The sequence below is a fragment of the Falco peregrinus genome, chromosome 6 (genome assembly GCF_023634155.1).
Source record: "Falco peregrinus isolate bFalPer1 chromosome 6, bFalPer1.pri, whole genome shotgun sequence".
Lineage (NCBI taxonomy): Eukaryota > Metazoa > Chordata > Aves > Falconiformes > Falconidae > Falco > Falco peregrinus.
The window spans coordinates 13,042,012-13,062,839 of NC_073726.1; the positions used below are offsets into that span (position 1 = coordinate 13,042,012).

Here is a 20,828-nt window from a genome sequence, read left to right on the forward strand (position 1 = left end):
ACCTCGTGGCAAGGCCAGGGAGTTGTCACTGAACCTGTTTTCTCATCTGTGTGGTAGTGTTAAAACCTCCTATTCATCCATATGGCTCCAGCTCAGGAAATGGCGCAAGCCTTTCTTCCCACCACACAGAGGACAGTCCTTCAGCATGAACTTAGAGCAAAGTGTTAAACCTATGCCTAATTGCTGCCCTGAAACTAAAGCTCTTTCTTGAATACAGCTTCAAAGATGCATGAAAATTAATCAGAGGTTTGACAATCTTCTGAAAAGTAGAGCTGTTTATAGTTTGTGACATAATAATTCAGGGTGGATTAGAGCCCTCATCAAACAGCTGAGACGGCACCTCCACCCTCTGGCCATCAGAGCCAGCAGTGCATTACCCTTGGCACGGCAGCTGGTATTCTTTCATGCCCTGCTCCACCTGGGTCAGGCTGCCCCCAGCACCTGTGCTCACCAGCAAGCTTCCCTCTCCCTAGGAAAAGGCGAACAATTTCAAGCACAGGAATAAAAAACAGGAACTGCTGCATCTGTGTTTTATCAGTATATTTTGCTCCTCATGGCCAGCAAAGATCCCTGCTGTGCTTCACTGAGGTGTAAATAGCCTCAAGATTTCTATAACTGAGGCAGCTTTTCCTTACTTTTTTTTTTTTTTCTCCCATTTCTAGCAAATAATCGTACAGGTGAAGTCTTTTTCAGAAACACAAGACATTTCTGTTCTTCAGGTGCTTTAGGTTAGTACTTTGGTGACAATTTCTTTGACAAAATCTTACTTAATCCAACCTACTCTTTAGTCAATGAATAGGTTTAAAATGACACTTCTATAGTTAAGCTTAATAGAAGTCAGCTCAAACACAACAAAACAGTGTCTTACCCTCTGCCCTGAACTTATCGAAAAGGAAATGTTTTCTAACACAGCAGATCCTCCTTCACCGTATTTGGCCGTAAGATCCTTCACAGTCATTTGGCCCCCAGACGGCCAGTTCCTCTCTTCCTTTGCATGCCTGTTTTCAATCACAAGGGCGTCCGAAAGCAAGTTACTCTTTTGTGGCTTAATGGTTTTTGTCTCTTCTGTTGGCATGTCAATGAATTTAAATATTCGTCCGACGGACCGCATCTATGAATCAAAACAAACAATATTCTAATTGTAATTAATACAAAACAAATGAAATTGAATTATTCCTAATTCCTAGCCAGAACAACAAGTTTCTTCTCTGTGTAAGCTATACCATGATATAATTCTCAAATGTGGGATATTTCTGGTATAGAGCTCGAGATTCTATTGCTGTTGTACTACTGATATTGATCCAACATGTGATTCCACTTGCTTCCTTTGTAAACGGAAAGCCGTCTTGGAGTCTTCAAATACTTCTTCCTATAGGGGATTGCCCAATGCAAAAACTGAAGTTCCTTGGATAATGATCGATCTCCAAAGATCAGCAGACTGTGTGGAGTTTGAAACAAGTAAAGCGGTAGCATCAAGCGGAACAATCGCCAGACGTGAACATCTGAGTATTTATGAGAAATTACTTCAGTTTTAAAAAAAAATTAGTAAGAAGTTCCATGAGAATTAACTTTATATCTTTAATTGTATGTATCGGTAAGTCCTGTAGTTCATGAACTTGACGGAAGTTGCTAGCAGCACTCTTGATAAATTTTCAAAGGAGCATGGGACTAGAAGGGAATCTCTTGATTTCTTTCTTTTTTAATGGGTCAAGGGTCAATTAATAAATAGTTAATTTACCTCCTTCACTAGAACTTCACTGCTCAGGTGGTCAGAAAATGTATTTTTAAGTCTATGAACCAGTTTGTTCTTGTAAATTTATGACTTTTAAATCCCAAATAGTTCTTTTTCCTAGCCACTTTCCCCATTAATCTACAGAGAGCTACCTTAGATCCAGTTACACTTTGTTCTCCAGGACTAAAGAAAATCCAGGTTTAAGCCTCTTTCTTAACATCTGTTCTCCTTCTCCAAACATCCCAGTTCAAATTAATCTTTTCTGTCTGACCAGAAGGTACACAACATTCTGGGTGATGTTTCACAAAGACATTGTACAAAGGCATCAATACTTTCCTGTCTATATTAGGAATTTCTCCATTAACACATCCTAGGATCATATGCTCTTTTCTTCACAGTCATATCTAATAGTCGCCCTCTGACTGAACAGTGGTCAGCCAAGCTTTCCTCCATCATAGCCATTGCTAACCGAGGAGATCCTTACTTCCAACAGAGGTTATTTTAGTCCTAAAATTCAAGCCTTTGCACTTTGGTTACTGAAATCTATTTTATATCTACCATTTGAGGTCCCCTAATACCTTTCAGCTCCCAGGATCTTTCATGCTAATGTTGCCTCTCTGATTTGTGCCTTTGGCAGATTTCTTCAACACGTTTTTTTTTTTTCTTTGTTGAGAGCATTAAAATAAGATTAAAACGAGCTCAGTCATAACTCTAATCTTTGCAGAGTAGCTTCCTTACAGCTTAATGCCATTTCCTTTCTAACTCATTAACTAATTTACAGTTCTTGTAATAATCCTGATCACCTTCATTTATACAATTTCTGAAACAGAGCCACAGCCAGTGCTTCAGTGCTTTCCTGAAGACAAATGAGATCCACTACATTACTTTGGTCTGGAAAACAAATCATTGAACACGGTTATCAGGTTAGTCTGAAGCAATTCTAATGGCAGCAAACCTGAGCGAATTCACTCTGTAAGCACTGCATCCTTAATTGCTTCTTCAAAACAGTTTCTAAAGACTGCTGCCATCAGACTAACGAACGATGGTGGCATCAGTGACTTTTAATCAGAAGTGACAGCTGTTCTTCTATCAGATGACACCCCCACTGCCAGCTTGGTGGATTCATTTGAAGTGGCCATTACTAGATCTCCAGCTTCTCAGCCAGTTCTTCCTGAAGGCTAGGACGGGATGTCTGGGGCCACCTGATCCGGGGCAGCATTGTCCCAGGCTGGTTTCACATGTTTAACTGAAATGTCCAACTGCAGAACCCAGTCATACTTAGTTGAAGACTGATTTTAGATGGACTGACTCCTGGGTGGTGTATATGTCCCTCCACAAATTGTACAGGAAATTTAGGGAGAACAGGATTCTAATTCAGGCACTTTGGTTGCATACCTGCAGCTAGACTGGTTTTTGCATATAATTTCCACCTCAGGTATTATAAATCCTGTTTCAACCTTCTGCTTCACTTTCAACTCCCCAGATTAAACACTGCCCTTTTACTGAAAACCAAGATACAGTATTTGTCCAGAATTTGGGCCACTTGTAAGTCTAACTCTGTTTTCATCAAGTCTCTCTACCTGCTTCTTGACCTCTAACGCACAGCTTGTTTGGGTTAACTAATCCATTCTGTAGAGGCTGTGATTTCTAATATACTTTGAGTGAATTGTTCATGCTGGTAGTCCTAGAGTCTCTAAAAATTCCTACTGTTTTTCTCCTGCTATTCAAGAAACAAATTTCAGCCCCTGACTTGAAGATGATGTGACTTCACTTTACATTCACATTCCTAAATGCCTTAGTCCAACTAACTTAACTAGATTCCTCATTTTACCAAAATTTGTCTTTGTAAACAACATGACTATACTATAAGATAGTGTAAATTCTTATTAGTCGGGAATTATTTAGCAAGATAAATTAAGAAATAGATAGATAAATGCATAGCTACTGCATCCAGCAATATCTGGGCTTATTACTAGCATTTGTTTTCTAATCTGTATTCCCAGTAATATATCTCTCTTTAGTGGTATTATGGAAAACCTTTTGTACAACTTTGACCTTGTTTAACTGCTTTTGTATTCCTTCTGCAAAGTGATTCGACTTGATGAATTACCATTCCTTCCTGGTCTTCAATCCAGATTGAAATAATGTTAGGTGGATTTTCCATGTGGAAGCAAATTTATATACAATGCAAGGAAATACTGGGATCACAGCTTACATCTCAGCATCTTGAAATACAATTATGGTGCAAGTTTTTAAAATGCATGCTAACACCCAAGACTACCAATTACAATTTCCATCTCAACCACTGTGCAAGATGGAAAGGTATGGTCATCATCATGTTGCTATATGAATGTCACCTCATTTTAGTGACACAAACAGCAAGACCTTGGACCAGACTGGCAGTTTTCTTCCTGCCTGACTGTCTATAGTGAATCCCACAATGAGCTCCATGCATTTATTTTAATTGGTGTTTGATGGTACATTTGTTTTCAGAAATCTTATTTTCCTAGAAATATCGCCACTTCAGAAATGAAGGTCTTTCTTGGGTTCATCAAGAGCTATGAATGTTTGTACTGGCAGGGATTCCCTATAATTGCCAAGAGATCCTACCACTGCACACTAGCTAAAATCTGCTATTAAGCCAGCTGGACAAAGAGCCTTCTCTTACAACAGAAAATTTCATCTCTATGTCCCAGCTCCCCTGACAGATTTGTCAGTCACATCACATATGCAGATATTTTAGACAGCTTAATACTTTAAATCAATTCAAAAGGATGCTTTCCTGCTTCTGTAATTTGAATTACGATTTAGATCTGGGCAGAATACAGCATAAATGTCAGTAACGTTCTACAAAGATATCCATTCTTCCTTTCACAGGTAGAAGTCTTCTGTCATTCATAATGACAGGCATAGTGTAGGTGACAGCAAGTTTCTTACCCATTATTCCTATCAGCAATGTGCCTGCTATATTCACATTCTTTCATGAATGCTTTAGAATAAAGGAGTATATTTACTACTTCCATCTAAAAGTGTCTAGAGCATAATACACTATTTTTAGCCATGCCTAATTGTATTTAACTGAGACTTTTATAACATTGCAAAATTCTTTACTTTCTCTTTAATATCACTTCAACTCCTCGTGATGTTGAAGGAGAATTCATAATGTAATTATGTAATGTGTGTTTCCAGAAAGTGGAAGAAGTAATGCTTTTACAAGTAATCTAATACAACTAGTTTCATCAGGCCCTATATTCTCTTCTGCTGGAAAGAGAGCAGTTACTCCCACCAGACCAGACACACACAGTGCTCAACAACTTTCCTCAAAAGCATGCTCTCTGGAAAGTGCAACTGAGGGATCCTACGAGAGGTTTGTCCAGTGGCTCATGTTGTAAAAAAACCCCTGTGCATTAAGTCACTGCACAAACTGGGTCAGTGCAGGGGGACTGTATAGTTTTACCGAGGTTTCACATCTGCTGCTGTTACGTTTTGGGTGCACTTATAGGACATATACTCCTCTTCCAAACTGCAAAAATTAAATACTTAGTTCATGTCAAACTTCTACTGACTTGTTTGCTCTTTCTCACACTGCTTTGCAGGCAGAAAAGGAAATGTTCTAAGAGATTTTTCTTGATTCTGTTCCCTTCCTAATGACCCACACCTCACTTTGAGAATTGTCATTCTGATGCAGATTTCACAGTCAAGTATTCAGTCTACTTAAACTTTGGACATTAACAGTGTTCTTAGGTTTTCTGCTGACAACAGTAAAAAGGATATTAAGATCATGTCCTAGTTAAAAAAAAATTAAAAACAAATGAACAGGTTAGAGTAATAGCATGGGAAAATAAAAGCATGAAAACGAGCTGTAAAAGCACCATTCTTTTTTACAGTCCTAATTTTTTCTTTGGTCCTCTTCTTTACTATGCACTACTTCAATTTTCAGCATCCCTGTTGTACAGGGTGGGGCACTATGAGGTTTAGCAAGTGCAGTTTTAATATCTCTTTGGGGGATTCTTTTTATATCTCCTTACATAAGTAATCTTGGCAACAGTAAAAGCATGGCATTTTCTCTTTCCCCGATAAAAGAAATTGTCCTTCCCAGTTATAGCGCTGCTACTACAGGATACACATCAGTGAAGGAGAAGGTTATAAAGCATTAAAACAGTCCACTGGGAGTAGCCAATGCTTATCTGTAAAAGCAGCACTTACTGGAAAACTTATTTTCTATTTCCTTATGAAGGAAAAAAATTAAAAATACTACAAGACTGCCTGGAGGGATAAGAAAAAGACTGAAAAGCAGCTAAAAAGGGATATTAGCAGAAATGATCAAAGTGAAAAGATAAATCTAGCCTAACTGGTAGCTCTAAATGAAACAATGGATAGCTGTCAGATTGACCACATATGTTTGGGAAAAAAAAAAAAAAAAAAAAAGCAGAGCAGATAAAGTATCAGGGCTGTAGAGAACAAAATGCCAAAACCATTATGAGGTATTAAAAGACAATGGGGATCTTTCAGCTAAAGCTAAACCAGTTCAACAGAAATTGCTTCAAAGAGAATATCTGTGTATGTAAAAACAAAATCCAACCTAGAAAGTCATAGTTCTTCAATATGTATGCCAGTGTCACGGAAAGCTCAAGAAGGAGACTGTGCGGAATAAAATCCAATTTGCCACCTACTCATCTGTTTGGCTGGTACATTTTTTCCTTCTTCATGTGATCCTGCTTCCTTATTCTCCTGTCCTCTTGTCTTTTTGCTTGCATTTATTTCACTGATTTCACCCACACCTTGTATATCTTGTAAAACAACTCAGTACAAGCTCATTATAGGAGATACACCCTTGCACAGAGGTTTCAATCACTTGCTCCAGCTTATCTGACAACCAAAAATTGCTACCTACAAACGTGCTATACACTCAGGCGTGCTTGTGTGCAGGCTTGTAAGTACAGATGTCACAGCTGCTCAAGGAAGGGCAAGAGTGATGTCCTCTAGAGCACTGTGTGTATAGCTGTAACTGGAGACACATGGAGATGTCTCAATTTTAGTCAGTCTGGTCCTGTGGGGAGCTTCAAAGTGCCCCTTGAGAGGAAAATAGAGTATAACCAAATAGACTACTGAGGCAGGCAGACATGCAAGCCTTTGCAGGACATCTGTAACCAAGTAACTGTAAAATACTTTAAAGAAGGAAGCGCTAAATGCAGAGAATACAAAGAGTGGGAAATAATACATCTGCATCACTCAGGGAAGTAGGTTTATTGTCTTGAAACCACGAAGCTATTCTTACTCTCTTTGTGCACAGGAGCAGCTTTTGAATGTCAGAAAAAACATCCTGCCAGCAGTATCAGTTTGTCATCCGGGATAACTGAAAGTTCATGGGATGGGGGTGAGCAGCTACCCACTGCTGAAAGAAGTCCAGAGGACTTACTTATGAACTGATGCGCCTTAGAAGGCTATCATTAACATAATGCAACTGGCGCTCCGTACGGTAGTTTGTCTTAATAATACAAGAAAAGTACTCACAAATATATAATGCAACTTGAGACTTGCTTTTCAGGGGAAAGGGAGTTACTTCCTTATTGCTACTAATAGATGATATTTTAACATCACCTTATTTTAAAAAAGGGGAAGTTCTTTATTAAAACACTAGCTTGTCCAGCACCTTCTGAATCCTACAGGAAGACTTTCTGTCGCTCTTCTGAAAGGCTTTCAATTTGTATTAAGCTGTATAATATGTTCACATGATTCTTATACAGATTGTTGTGCTTAAAGTGATCACATCACGCCTTACAGGGCTAAGAAGGAGTTTATAAATGAGACCTGATTGTCACTGTCGTGCCTGACCAACAGCACATTTTACTTCATTATCAGTCACACAACTGCTGTTCCGCATGTATTGCGGTTATGGCAAAGAAGGCCTTTCACAAAGCACTTGACCTTCAAGACAGGCTGTTATAACAAGCAAAGAAAGAGTCAGCATAAAACAATCGGTGGACAGGGAAAATATGTGTCCCTGAACGGCAGTCAGCTTTCTGGACTATCACCAGTCACACGCCTAAACAAGAGATTAGATGTATAAGTGGTTAATTCCCAGTTTTGGGGCTCTTCAGGATTTCCTTCAGGATAAGGCTGGTTGAATCACTTACTAAAATATGTTGAACTGGCATATATTCCTTCACTGTCACTGTCTGCCCCAATTATTTTTTTAAATGACAACTCATTTCAACTAATCAGGATTTAACGATCTCCTAGATCTGCTGTAAAAGTTATTTGTTTTCCAATACTGTAATAGTTGGCTCAAGAAGCTAATTTAGAGTTCAGAGAAAGTATGACTGGATGTGGGAGATTTTTTTTTCTCAGAAATTTTTCTTGTTTATAAGGCTACTGTATTTTGTTACAAAAATTCTGTCTAAAATAAACCCTAGAATGCCTGAAGTATAAAGAAAGAACTATTACATTTGAAAATAACATCTAAAACTTTCATACATTTAAGATAAGGTATAATGAAAACTGCAAGAACAAACATACTCTTTTACGAGTTTCCTGTCTGCTTCTCTTATCCTAACTAACAGGCTAACTACACGAATTAAAGGGGTAAACATGTACAACTCCAAAGCCTTGTGTCAGCAAGTTTTGTACACAAAACTAGAAGATGACTCCCAGGGAAGTCTAGGCCAGATTTTTAAATCGCTATTGATTTTGCGTGGAAGGACCTCAGAGACATCCGTTGTGATCTGTTGTGCAAAGTCCTTCAGTATATTATATACCTTGGCAAGGTATATAACCATAACAAAACAGCTCCCAGCTTTTTTGAAGTTTTCTCATCACTGCTACATCTGCAATCTGAATCCTCAAATGCTATTATTTGCTGTTGCCTATTCTAGTCCAGGAAAAATTTTGATCATAGAAAAAAATCAGTTTGTGCTGTGCCAAAGCTGGTAGGTTGCTATGAAAGGTATGAGGACAACTTTTCTGACACATCTGCCTGATATCCAACTCTGAAAATAACTCAGTGAACACCCATCATCAACAAAATAAGGCAATTCCTCAAAAGAAAGCACAGCACAGTGCATTTGATGCTTACCAAACTATCCACATCTATGCTTGAGTTTACTGCCCACTGCAAGGTTCCCATGATGTTCATAGCTAAAGTAAGAATAATTCCAACTCTACCTGGCCCATCACCTGGTGAAGAGAAAAAACACATTCAATTTATACGTAAATAAAAAGCCAATAGAAATCACAAAATTAGCATATACATGTTAAATACATATTCACATTACCTTTTATTTCATTGGAGAAACCATGGATTTGTTAGTTACACAAAGGACTGACAGTTTAATCATAAGTTAAACACCTGGCTCTGGCACTGAATTCACTGGAAACCCTGGTCTTGTTTTGGCAGAAGAAAAATTTAGATCTGGGTACTTAAGCTGTAAACAGAATCAGGCTCTGGAATCTTGATTTCAATTTCCTTTTTCCAGCTCACATGAATCTGTGAAATTACTCTTATCTAACTAAAACAACAGAGTGAACAACTGTAAAATTCAAAATAGTTGCACTGGTTTATACGTTCATTTCCTGGACAAACAGAGGACATGTCCTCCTTACTGTTCCACAAACATGCAGATATAAATTCTTTTGCATTAATTGTCTGCTTTAACCACCATGGGATTTTCCAGGGGTTTTCCTTTATAAGTTCATAAAAACAATATAAGCATTTACACTACTCCACTGTTGATTTTTAATCTCATTATGTGTTAAGTGAAATTGAGAATTTAAACCAAATGCCTTTCTATGATTTCTCCATTTCTTCCATGGCTTTCATCATCAGACTTCCTCCTGTTTTGTTTATAGAGATCTCATTATCAGAGTAATTATAGAAATAAACAATAAAAGCAAAATAATCCTCCTGAAAGCTGACAGATGAAGAAAAGGAACTTAGCGGTTGCTCCAAGGATCTATTACCTATAACAGTAAAGTTTACAATGGTGGCAAAATTACAAATTTTCATGTTTTAAAGAAGTGCTTCTAACCCCTTTTCTCAAATAAATTATCCAGAAAAACAGTACACAAGAAAGTTTTTAAAAAAACCTGCATACTACTAAGTGCACAAAGTAAAAAATAAGAAAGGCAGCAATCATTCTCTATGAATTTTAGGGGAACTAAACGTCTCCTTTGTAACAAAAGTACTCTAGATCCATATTTTCATACAGAAGTATTTGTGTGGTTAGATTTTTTTTTTCCTAAGAATCAGAAGAGTTCTTTATACAAGAAATAGAAAATAGCATTTCACACACAACACAATATTTGATAAAATGTATGCTTTTATATAACTCCTTTTCAACACTGAAGTATGATCAAATGAAATTTGGATATTGTTAGAACCAAAAACCTCCTTCACAAAATCAGCAAATTCTTGTTCATCAATGGCCACAGTATCGAAACTGCATCTAGATTCTGCACACAAAGTTCAGTGGAAAACTTGAGAGAGAATAATGCCTGAGAATCAAAATAAAAAAAACATACATAACAAGAGCACAGTGAATGAAAAACTGTGTTTGAAGTAATCTGTAGCTAAACCTGCTGAGTTTTTCCACAGAATTGAATTATTCCATCATTCTGGGGACATTATTCTCCTATTCTCTGCCTGTTGGAGACTGGCTACGCCTGGCCAGCCATGGCAGCATTTCAAATACAAGTAAGGTACAGAGTGATCCTCAGTTATGTACTGGGTTTACTAGGAGTGGTGAGCCATTTTTAAGGGGATTCTGAATGGAACCTGCAAAACTTCACATTGGAAAATGAGTCAATGGGCTGGTAATTAAAGAACTGGATGAGTATTTCTGCTGTTGGTGTGGCTTTAAAATATCATTAAAACTTTGCATGTCTCAGCCATTTACAAATGAGAGGAACATTAACTTCTATTTACTAAAAAACTTTGAGCTGTACACATGATAATCAACATCCAAGGTTTTCACTACACTGATATGGTTACATTAATGGGGTTTAAAACACGTGAGATAATTTTACAGCAATTACAGTCAAGAAAAGGAAAGTTCTGTCCCTTCAGATATTTTCAGATTAATCCCTTTAATGGGTCCTCTACAACATCAGATTGCAGATAATAATGGTGTAAATTCTATTTTAATTAAATTGTTTACTATTATGACATACTTAAATCAGTGACTCCGATGTATGCTAAATTTTGCAACAGTCTATTGCCCTTAGAAGTTTCTAAAGCTGAGCTGTTAAACAAAAGCAGAAGCCTGCCATTTCAGTACTCCAGTAAAGTTACCATACCTGTAGTTATGATAGAGATGAATGCCACAGCAACAAAAAAAACAACAAAAATAATTTCTATCCTCATCTGGAACCAGCGCAGCGTCGACAGGTAGAGGAACCAGTTTGCTGTGTGTAGGTTCAAGGCTTTGTGAAATAAGGTCTCAAAATATGGCTGGCGCCCAAATGCTCTCAGTGTCCACAGCCCTTTTAAGCTTGTAACAAGATGGGTGAATATTGGACTCCGAGCTGTGAAGTGTTTAAATTAGAAACATCATAAACACTCAAGTAAATATCTTTGATATAATGCTAATACACAGCCCTATGCTCTAACTCACAGCAGTATAACTGTTGTCAGTCTTTAATCTATCTGTGTTGTTGGAGTACATGACTGAAGCAATCCTAGCACAGGATATACAACAGCAGCCTTTGCACAAATGGGTTGAAATTCCATTCAGCGTATTGCCAGGAATGGTTCACATTAATTCTTCATAGTTAGCATACTACTTGGGAAGCTCCTGGCCTGCTGTAAGATGTCACAAGAGAAAGGTGGCTCCTCCACGGCCAAAATGAATTCCTGCAATTCTGATAACTCCATCAGGTGGAAGTTTTTTTTTTAGCACAGCCAGAGTACTTTAATGCTCTGGATTCAACTGTACTGACATGGTAATTTTAAGCAGATCTCGCGTTACGTAAAAAGTGGTAAGCCAATGCTGGATCCCCGTGAACATCAAAGAAATTTAGGTTTCTATCTGAGGAACTTCAGAATTACATTTAAGTAAAATGGAAGATGGTCACTCATGTTTAAGATTCAGGACTGATTTGCTGAGGATCTGCCAGTTTGTTATAAAGCCAGTCCACAGTGCCTGATCTGCAAACTCACACTTCAGAATGAGGTTTTCCATTTTACTGGGAACACATTAGTCTTTTAATGAGGGGAGAGGAAGGCCATTTCATCAAATCAGGTATTCAGAAAAAAAGAATTCTTTGCAATCAAGATATATCCATTCTAAATTTTTCTTATAAAGAAACAAACTCATAGGGCACATACCAAATGTAACCACAAGTTTTCAAGTTATATTTACTCTCAAGAAAACTGTGTGCCAGGACTTCATTTGTTTTCAGCTGCAGTGGTGATAAGGCCCAGCTTTAAAAAGATCTTCTCCATTGCTCTTTGGCAGCAGAGCACTCAGTATTGGCTGGATCAGTAACAGCACTGGCTTTAAGGAAATACGTGTTCTGCTCCCAGAGGCAATGGCATCTTGCAAGAGAAAAGGCAAAGAAGAGGTGAAAAGGTGAATCACTTCTCAATTGATTTGTTGTGGATTTAGAAGTCTACCAATTTTGCTGCTCCTACCTTCAGATTCCAGTTGTTTCAGCTGCTGAGAAGTGTGGAGGAAGTATGCCCTTAACACAATAAAGGCTGCTATCACAGGCACTGATGCCAGGAAGATGTAGGGTTGTAATATTGAGACTACTGTTATAGCGCCAATCACAATCAGTATTAACTGTAGAATGAAAGAAAAATACTATTGATATAGTAAACTTGTCATTTTATGGACTAGAGATTGGTGATGAATCTTTTTCCCATGGCAACTATGTATTGTTTCAACAAACAAAGTGCTAAACTAAGTAAGATTTGCAGCTGAGAACAAACCTCCATGAAAAGATCATGAATAACTGAGACCAGATCCGTAACCTGTTGGAATAAGCTGCCATCTTTTCTAACAGGTGGAAGAAGTGTTTTCTGTAGTACAACCAGTATTGCAGGTTTCTAAATTATGAAGCCACACCAAAAAAAAAAAAATGGCAGCCAGGTACTCACTCTCCAATTAAAATTGTAAGAACAGCACTTGCAATATCTGCAGGCACCTCCCAGACTTACCAGTGCTGTCCCTGTCTTGCCTGGACTCAGTATGCCAGACCGTCAGGAGCTGAGTGACAGTCTCCTGCAGGTTCTGGGCCAAGCAGTTTTTCTGAGGGTCAGAAAAAGTGGGAAGCCACACATCATCACTTGCTCAAGGGACTGTAACCCATGTATGAAACTAGCACTACTACTTGTCCTGATCTGGACACAGGAAATAAGTCATAAGAGGACTTGTGGTATGAAAAGTTAGCAGTTTCAGGGGGAAAAAAAAAAAAAAAAAAAAGTATTTTAAGGTGAAAGATAACTCAAAAAGAACAAAATCATTTCAGACCTAATCTATTTAACCCACCAGAGGCTACTACCATTCTCATAAAGACCTCATCCTCAGTAGTTCCAGACAGATTTAGCTAGATCAGGCCTTGATTTTGACTCTAGAAGCACCTTGAGCACTAGGCTGTTTTTATCTCATACCTAAATCTAATGAAAATCAAGTATATCAAGGGACACAGAATAGCAAAGTTCTGCTTTGTGTCAGGGTGTCTGTGTTATTTCATAAACTCCAAACACATAATAAGTGTTAAGTCAAACAGATGATGACAGCTTCTCTAAAAAGGCAGCGGCAAAACTGAACACACAAGCCAGCTACATCGGCATATGGTGGAGGAATGGCAGCAGAGGGCTTATGTAGCCCGGTTAAGAGCCACAGTACTGCACTGCAGTGACCCCAGGTGCTGAGCTTTCAAGCCTGGCACAGAGGCCAGATGGGGACACACATTCCAGCGCTTCCCTCTGCGTCTGTCCCCAAGCTTCCAGTGGAAAATGCAGCTGGTGGCAGAGACAGCAATTCAGCAAGGTTTCAGGGTGGCAACGACTGCAGAAGTCAATCTGGTTAACCAATAACTGTTTATAATTCAGGGAAACCCAGTCATGACCATAAGTATAAAAGTCCAGTGAGTTCCCTATGACCCATTGAGTGTGACTATATTAAACCTTGGGGACAAGCAATACATGCTAGCAGCGTCTCACATGAAGGACCTCCAAGAAATGATGACCCCGCTGTAAGCACTGGTAGTAACCGAGATGGATGTTAAAACCAGCGGTAATGCTACTGCAAACATTATCTGGCTACAGTTCATACCGAAGATGTATGGAAGCAAGGTTGGATGGCTGTCAGAGAAAACATCACAGATGCTGTCTCATTATTGATGTAAAGGTTGATACACTTCTTCTTTTATGGGGAACTGGGTATATCCCAGTGACTGGAGAGTAACCCTGGCCTCTTTTATCCTGAAGCCTTATTCATCCTGGATGAAAAGCCCTGTTCCCTAAAAGGGAAGGCCCCCTGATATGTCTAATGTTCATAAAAGCCCTAAGAAAAAAACCTATGCCATGACATCCACAGCTGCAACAGAGGAGGAGGCAGTGTCCTTAAGGAGTTAGCCAGAGATAACAATTAGCTCATTCTCATAGAAAAGAGGCAACCAACTAGCTCTAAAATTTTGTGTCAAATTCTTGGGAAAAGCTGCGAAGTCAGAAGGATGAACTTACACGAACATACACTGAAGGCCAGCAGAGACCAAGTCTCCATCTCCACCAGACTCAGGTTTAGGCACCCCGGTATGTTTAGAAGCTAACCTTTCCTGTAGATCTCTGCACTTGGGAAAGAATAACCACATGCACCAGTACAGGCTGGAGGCTGACTGACTGGAAAGCAGCTTTGCAGAGAAGGCCTTGGGGGTCCTGGCGGACCACGAGGCAGCAACATCCTCCTGCAGCAAGGGAGGCCAAGAGCAGCAGCACTGTCAGAATCAGTGAAGGTGATCCTTCCCCTCTTTTCAGCACCACCAAGACTGTATCTGGAGTGGGCTCTCCAGTACAAGAGAAATACAGACATAGTGGAGTGAGTCTAGCGAAAGGTCTTGCACATGATAAAGGGACTGGACTGTCTCACATACAAGGACACGCTGATAGAGCTGGGATTGTCTAGCCTTAAGAGAAGGCTCAGAGGAATCTTATAACTTTGTATAAGTATCTCATAGTATTTATTCTATTTATATAAATTATAAATTTGTGTATTATGCAAATAATATTAAAATTTATATTCTCTTTATATAAATACCACCAGGTATTTGGTGCGGAGCAAATAAGCCTGAGCCAGATTCTTCTCAACTGCACCCAGTGGGAAGATAAGAGGCAACAAGCACAAGCTGAAGTGCACAAAATGCGATTTAAACATAAGAAAAAGCGTTTTTATTGTAGGAATGGTCAAACACTGGAACAGGTTACTAAGAGAACATGTAGTCTCCACCCTTGGAGATGGCCAAAATCCAACATGGCCCTCAGCAACCTGCTCTAGATAAACCTGCTTTGAGCAGAGGGGATGGAGAAGAGGTCCCAGGCCCTAGGCCCAGAGGTCCCTTCCGCATTCTGTAACTGCAATAATCAGCACAGAAGGAGAAAGTCATATGAATAACGTTTCTGTGTCTTTCAGAGGAATCCAACTTTGTTCATTAGCAGAGTCCGTGGAAGTCCAAAGCTGCCAAACAAGCCTGAATCTATAGAGGATAAGAAGGAAATCTTTATGAATGGATGGCTAATAAAAAGCATTCAAGACAGTGAGTAGGTTCAGTGATCTTCACCAGAAGAACCTGGGAAGATAGGGCAGCTTATCATGAATAAGGTTCAGGAGTCTCTGCAGTTGAGGCTGAGAAGACAGAGGTGAACCTACAAGACACTGGAGTGTAGGTTAGCCTCTGAAAGGCATCAGAACAGAGAAGCCAAATCTAGGGATTTTTCATATCTTTGAAAACATGAAAAACTAGTAAGTTTCTTGTAAAGAGTTTGAAATGTAGAGACAGACTAACTAAAGTAATTTTGGAATAACATCCCCATGGCAGATCCAAAATATAAGAAACAAAATGGCCACACCAGAAAAGACAGTAGTGAATTCTCACCACACCAAAGATGGCATTAATGATTCAGAGAAGGTCTCTATGTCCGTGCTTACTCAATCAGCAAATCTTCACGACACAACAGAACATGAAGTAGAGCTGTAATGTCCTTGAACCTCTTCATGTGGAGCTGCCCTAGACTCTCTAAAATCAGGAGCCAAAGTTAACATTTACTAACAAACACATAGGGAAAACTTTTTTTTTTTTTTTTAATCAGGCTTTCATGTTGGTAGGGACTGTAAAACAGAGCAAACTCACAGATGGAGACAGGCAATCTGTGCAGCAGAGTGTTTGCTGATTAAGGATGATTAAGGCAGGCCTGCATACCTCCTAAATAAAGGCAGAGAAGAACAGAGGGGCCAGGGAAGATTTGCTTTTATTTTTTAAATATTCTGGGAACTAACTCTATCTACAGCAAAGCTGGCATTGCAGTATTACTTGTGGGACACCAATGATGGGTGCTGGGATCCACACAGATGAAGTCTCAGAATAGGCAGGATGGGGAGCAAGCAAAGGCATCCTCCTTGAGAAAAACAGGAACTGCCTTTATCACTGTATTTCTTCAATGTTCTCTTCAGCGTGGATGAATTGGAAGGTCATTTAGAACTGAAGATGCATGGAGTTCCCCAGGAGGTATGCTGGAAACAAGCCTTTCCATCCAGAAAATATTCTTCAGCTCCTAGGGATATAAAGTCCCCCCAAGGAATAGTCATCTGAAGTTCTCCATGACAAATAGTTATCCAGTGCCTGACAGACTCAGCTTAAATCCCAGAGACTCAGGAGAAGCCGCAAAGATGCAAAGGATAAAAGATAAAATTAGGCAGTCAAATTTGTGAATAAGAAAAAAAAAACTATAAAAAAAAAAAAGGAGGGGGAAGAAAACAAAAAAAAGAAAAAAAGGGTTAAAAAAAAGAAAAATAAAAAGCAGAACTGCCTAACTGAGATGTGAAAATGCATCATCATAGGTCAAACTGCCCAATAAAGCAAGCCTGGAAGAGTTTCCATAGAAGATAAAAGAATAAAACCCCCAAGAATATATTCAACAAAAGAGAACTAGTAAATTAAGGGTTATGTTAGTAAACTGGGAAGAGCCTAAAGAGGTAAAGCCATGAAAATGACTGAATGCAATCAAAGGAGAGTATGAAAAAACATTAATCTTGAGACAAGATAACTCACAGAAACTAAGAAATGCCCTTTATACCTTTGAAGTTGAATATGGGCAGCAGCAGGGATACTTGTACTGTAGGGGTCTGTGGGGCAAAAATGTTTCTGAACCCGAGTACTAAAAGAGGTTTGCACAAACAGTGGAGGTACATATAGGCAAGTACTCAAAAAAGAAGCAATGAAGTTGACATACAAGATCAGTAGCTATGTAAATAGATATACAGACTGCAAAAAGGAAAAGGGATTTAATTCCAGTTGTTATTTCTTCTTAATAATATGATTTCTTTTGCATGATGTATGACTGAAACTTCAGAGTGCTATAAGACAGGAAAATTTAGAACTTTTATTCTACAAACCTGAATGAAGTCAAATACTGTAAGTGGAAGTAAGTCATCCAGTACTGCCGTATCTTTTGAGAATCTGTTAAGCATACCACCTATGAATTAAGAAAAAAAAGATAAAAAAAAAGGTCAAACATTTTAACACCAAAACAAATTCTACATTTAGTCCTTTTAATAAAAAGTATGACTTTTTCTGAATAAAAAATATTAAGGCCAAGTAGAAGATTTTTTTCTAGTACAAGCATTCCACTACAGTTCAGTGGAGCTACAGCTTCCTTCCTCGTGGAGGAATATAGCTCCACAACTTCTGTTTCAGCTCTTGGAATCTCAGAAAAAAAACCCCTAGGAAATAATAAAAAACCCAAAGAAACATAATTAAACAAGACAGGAACAGAGGCACAAAGCATAAAGTAACTCTTAAGCAGCAGGCTTTGCTGATATACAGATAATCTGCACATCAGCATTTGTATGAGTTTGTACACCAGTTTCTTACCTTCTGAGCAGAATTACTGTATTAATCACTAGGTAAGAACAGAATTAAATTCTAATGGGAAAATGAGGGAGAAACCCTACATTGTATTGTCATTTACCAGTGCCTCCTGTAATCTAGGGTATTGGAAGTGAGTTTCGTGAACAGCAGGAGTTGGAACTTGTTGCACCAGTTATGTAAGGAACTCTACACGGACTCCAGAGCCAAATTTGAATACACATACCATTATTCACACTAACTGATGTTTTATGCCATTTTAGTGGGACTACTCATGAAATAAAGTACTACTTATCACCCACACCTGACTCCCTGGCACTTACCACACAGCTTACTATATCATTTCCATTGCAGTTTTAGAGTCTATTCATTAGAAGTTATTCTAGTTCTGTTACCTTGAACAGTTAACCGTTAATTTTCTCCAACTTACAAGGTGTTATTTTTAGAATCAGAATTGACAACTGAAATATGTCCCATTGAAAGTGCAGTCAAGGTTAATTGAAAGATTCACAAATGACTTTGTGTGCCAAACCTTTAACATTCGGCTTGATTGAAAATGTAAATGGAAGGCAACAGTATCCTTTAACAGAATGAAAATTGTTTAATTGAAATGAAACCCATACATGAGTCAATCAGTTCCCATCTCAGTTACCTGCTTTCCAGGAGTTGAATGTTGACATAGGTGCATGAAGAACTGCATGCACCATCTTTTGATGAAGAGTTTTAGACACTGTTATAAGCGTATGCACAAGGGGCAAACCCCTGAAGATTCCCATAGCAAGCAGGGTATCTGCCACTCCCACGTAGATATAAATGATGTAGTAGCTGCTAGTGTCAGTGACAATCACAGGAGGTTTATCAGAAGTACTGTTTGCTGATTGTGTTGCATTTGCTTTCAAAGCTGTCCTGTGTGATGGAAATCCAAAACAAATGTATTACTGGAAATGGCATTTTTTTTCTCTACTAAACAACTAGTACTGCAATGTTCATTTGTTTTCAATCTATGTTAATAATTATATGTATTTCCAGTCACTCTAAAAATATTTTCTTGTTTGTATGAAATATAAATTTTGAACTACCCTATGTTCTACTAAGGCAAAGTTACTCTGTGTGTGTGTGTGTGTGTTCAGGGTTCAAGGCTTATTCATCTCCTCAGACACCTTCGGTGATTCAGGCACCTACCAGCATTTGTAGTGGTTTCTGAAATTACTGTAGTTGTGCAATGAAGGCATTTTACCAAGATGGAAATTAAGTTATTGGTATATAATTACAATGCCTCCAACAGTTTTCTCCAAACTACTATGAAAATGTACCGCTTTGGTAGTGTCTTGCAAACCTACTGCCTGTTTAATCACTGACAAAACCAGCCTAATCAAGGAAAATACAACCACTTCTTTTAACCAGCAAAAAATAGTTTAAGCGTTGAAAAAAAGTGAATTATTACAGAAGTAAAATGCTTTAGGTGTACTCTAAAAATCAAAGGCTTTAGTGACCTACTGCAAGGGGACATCAACAGAAATCTGTCCTGCTTCAGATCAGAACCTAAGTCACCGTATGCTTTCTGTACTCAAACATACAGACTTAGCACTGCTGGACAAAACCAAGGATCAAAAGCATTAACCCAGGACAAGCCACACCGCTGCTCAGTATGTTTTAATCTTCATCTGTCTGACCCTGTAACTTCTGGAAATATTTTATAGGTGAACAGAGAAAAAAAAAATAAGGTACAAATGGAGTCTTAAAGAAACTGCTCCCTTAAAATGTTCCTAAGCAAATGTCTTACCTGGCACTTCTGAAAGACAGCAGTGAACCAGTGTATTCAGAGTTATCAAGTCCACAGATCTCTGGAGTGAGCTGACCCAGGAAATGTCTTGCGTGTGTTATGTGCTCAGTAACAAGGCACAAAGCATTCGATTGTAAACACTTAAAGAAGTACCAGCTTAAGATACCACCCACCTGAGGTATTTAGATCATTCCATCTATGAACCATTTTATTTAATATAAACGAGTGCCTACCCATATGAAACTGTGGCACATTTTATTAATTATTTATAGCACAAATCAATATAAAGAGAGCCCAATTTCTCAATAAATGATCACCACTACTTACTTTTTAAGAAACCATAACCCAGCAAGAGAAGCAGCTACCTGTGTCCAAAGAAAACAGAGTCAATTTTTTTTGTCTTGTCACATTATGAACTTTTTCTTACTTACCTTCTTTCACTGACTTTGTGTTTTTAGAGAGAGCATTATAAATGGATGGAAGCCAAACCTTCCTGAAGCAAAAACCTTGTCATAGCTGCTCCTCTTTCCACAGAAACCATTTAGTGCATCCCACCAGGAAAGCTACATTTAGACTTGTATTACAATCACGCTCTCAAGTGCCTAAATATTCTTTTATTGTTTTTTACCGTGCTATTAACAAAGGCTTGCTAATGCATTCCTAATTACAAAGAACAGTCACTGTATGCTTTAACATATTTTAAGTTTTGAAGATTAATACTTCTTGATGGCCCTAAAAGAGTAAATCTCTTGATATCTTAAAAGGTAGCTATTCAAATATGAATGTCAAACCTTTCACATTGTTATATTTGCATTGTTGTTCTTACTAGCTGATATCTACATTTGATATATCTATTTGCCTGATATTGCTTGGCTGCTAGTTTTACTAAATTCTCCACATAATTTACTTTTATAATTTTAAAATGTGGAATTAAACCCTTTTTATTGTGAGATGCTTCACTGCTCAGTGGCAGCTTACTCTCTAACACATTATCTTGTCTGTCCAGTGAGACACTGGAGAACTTCATGTAGTCCACCACATTTCAGTCTGCTCTATTTCTGCCTATGACCTTTCTTCTAAGGGTTGGAAAATAGTTTCTACAGTGCTCTTCCCATATATTTTTATGGCACTGGTACAGGAATGTATTGCAATAATACATTTTTGTTAATATTTGTTAATAATTGCATAATTAAACCACTAACTTTTGCAGGTCTTAGAGTAAATAGCTCA

The 20,828-nt window shown here is 38.3% G+C and overlaps 1 protein-coding gene across 1 annotated transcript in view; it reads right to left on the reverse strand.

Annotated features, from left to right (window-relative positions):
* The window catches only part of CFTR (CF transmembrane conductance regulator), a 91,800-nt gene that overhangs the window by 17,757 nt on the left and 53,215 nt on the right, over nt 1-20,828 (reverse strand). The window contains exons 16-22 of the mRNA XM_055808629.1: nt 19,926-19,963; nt 18,468-18,721; nt 17,344-17,423; nt 12,363-12,513; nt 11,027-11,254; nt 8,808-8,908; nt 869-1,111 (exon numbers count right to left, since the gene is read on the reverse strand). Coding sequence (XP_055664604.1) covers nt 869-1,111; nt 8,808-8,908; nt 11,027-11,254; nt 12,363-12,513; nt 17,344-17,423; nt 18,468-18,721; nt 19,926-19,963 — 1,095 coding nt within the window. The remainder of the gene's footprint in view (nt 1-868; nt 1,112-8,807; nt 8,909-11,026; nt 11,255-12,362; nt 12,514-17,343; nt 17,424-18,467; nt 18,722-19,925; nt 19,964-20,828) is intronic.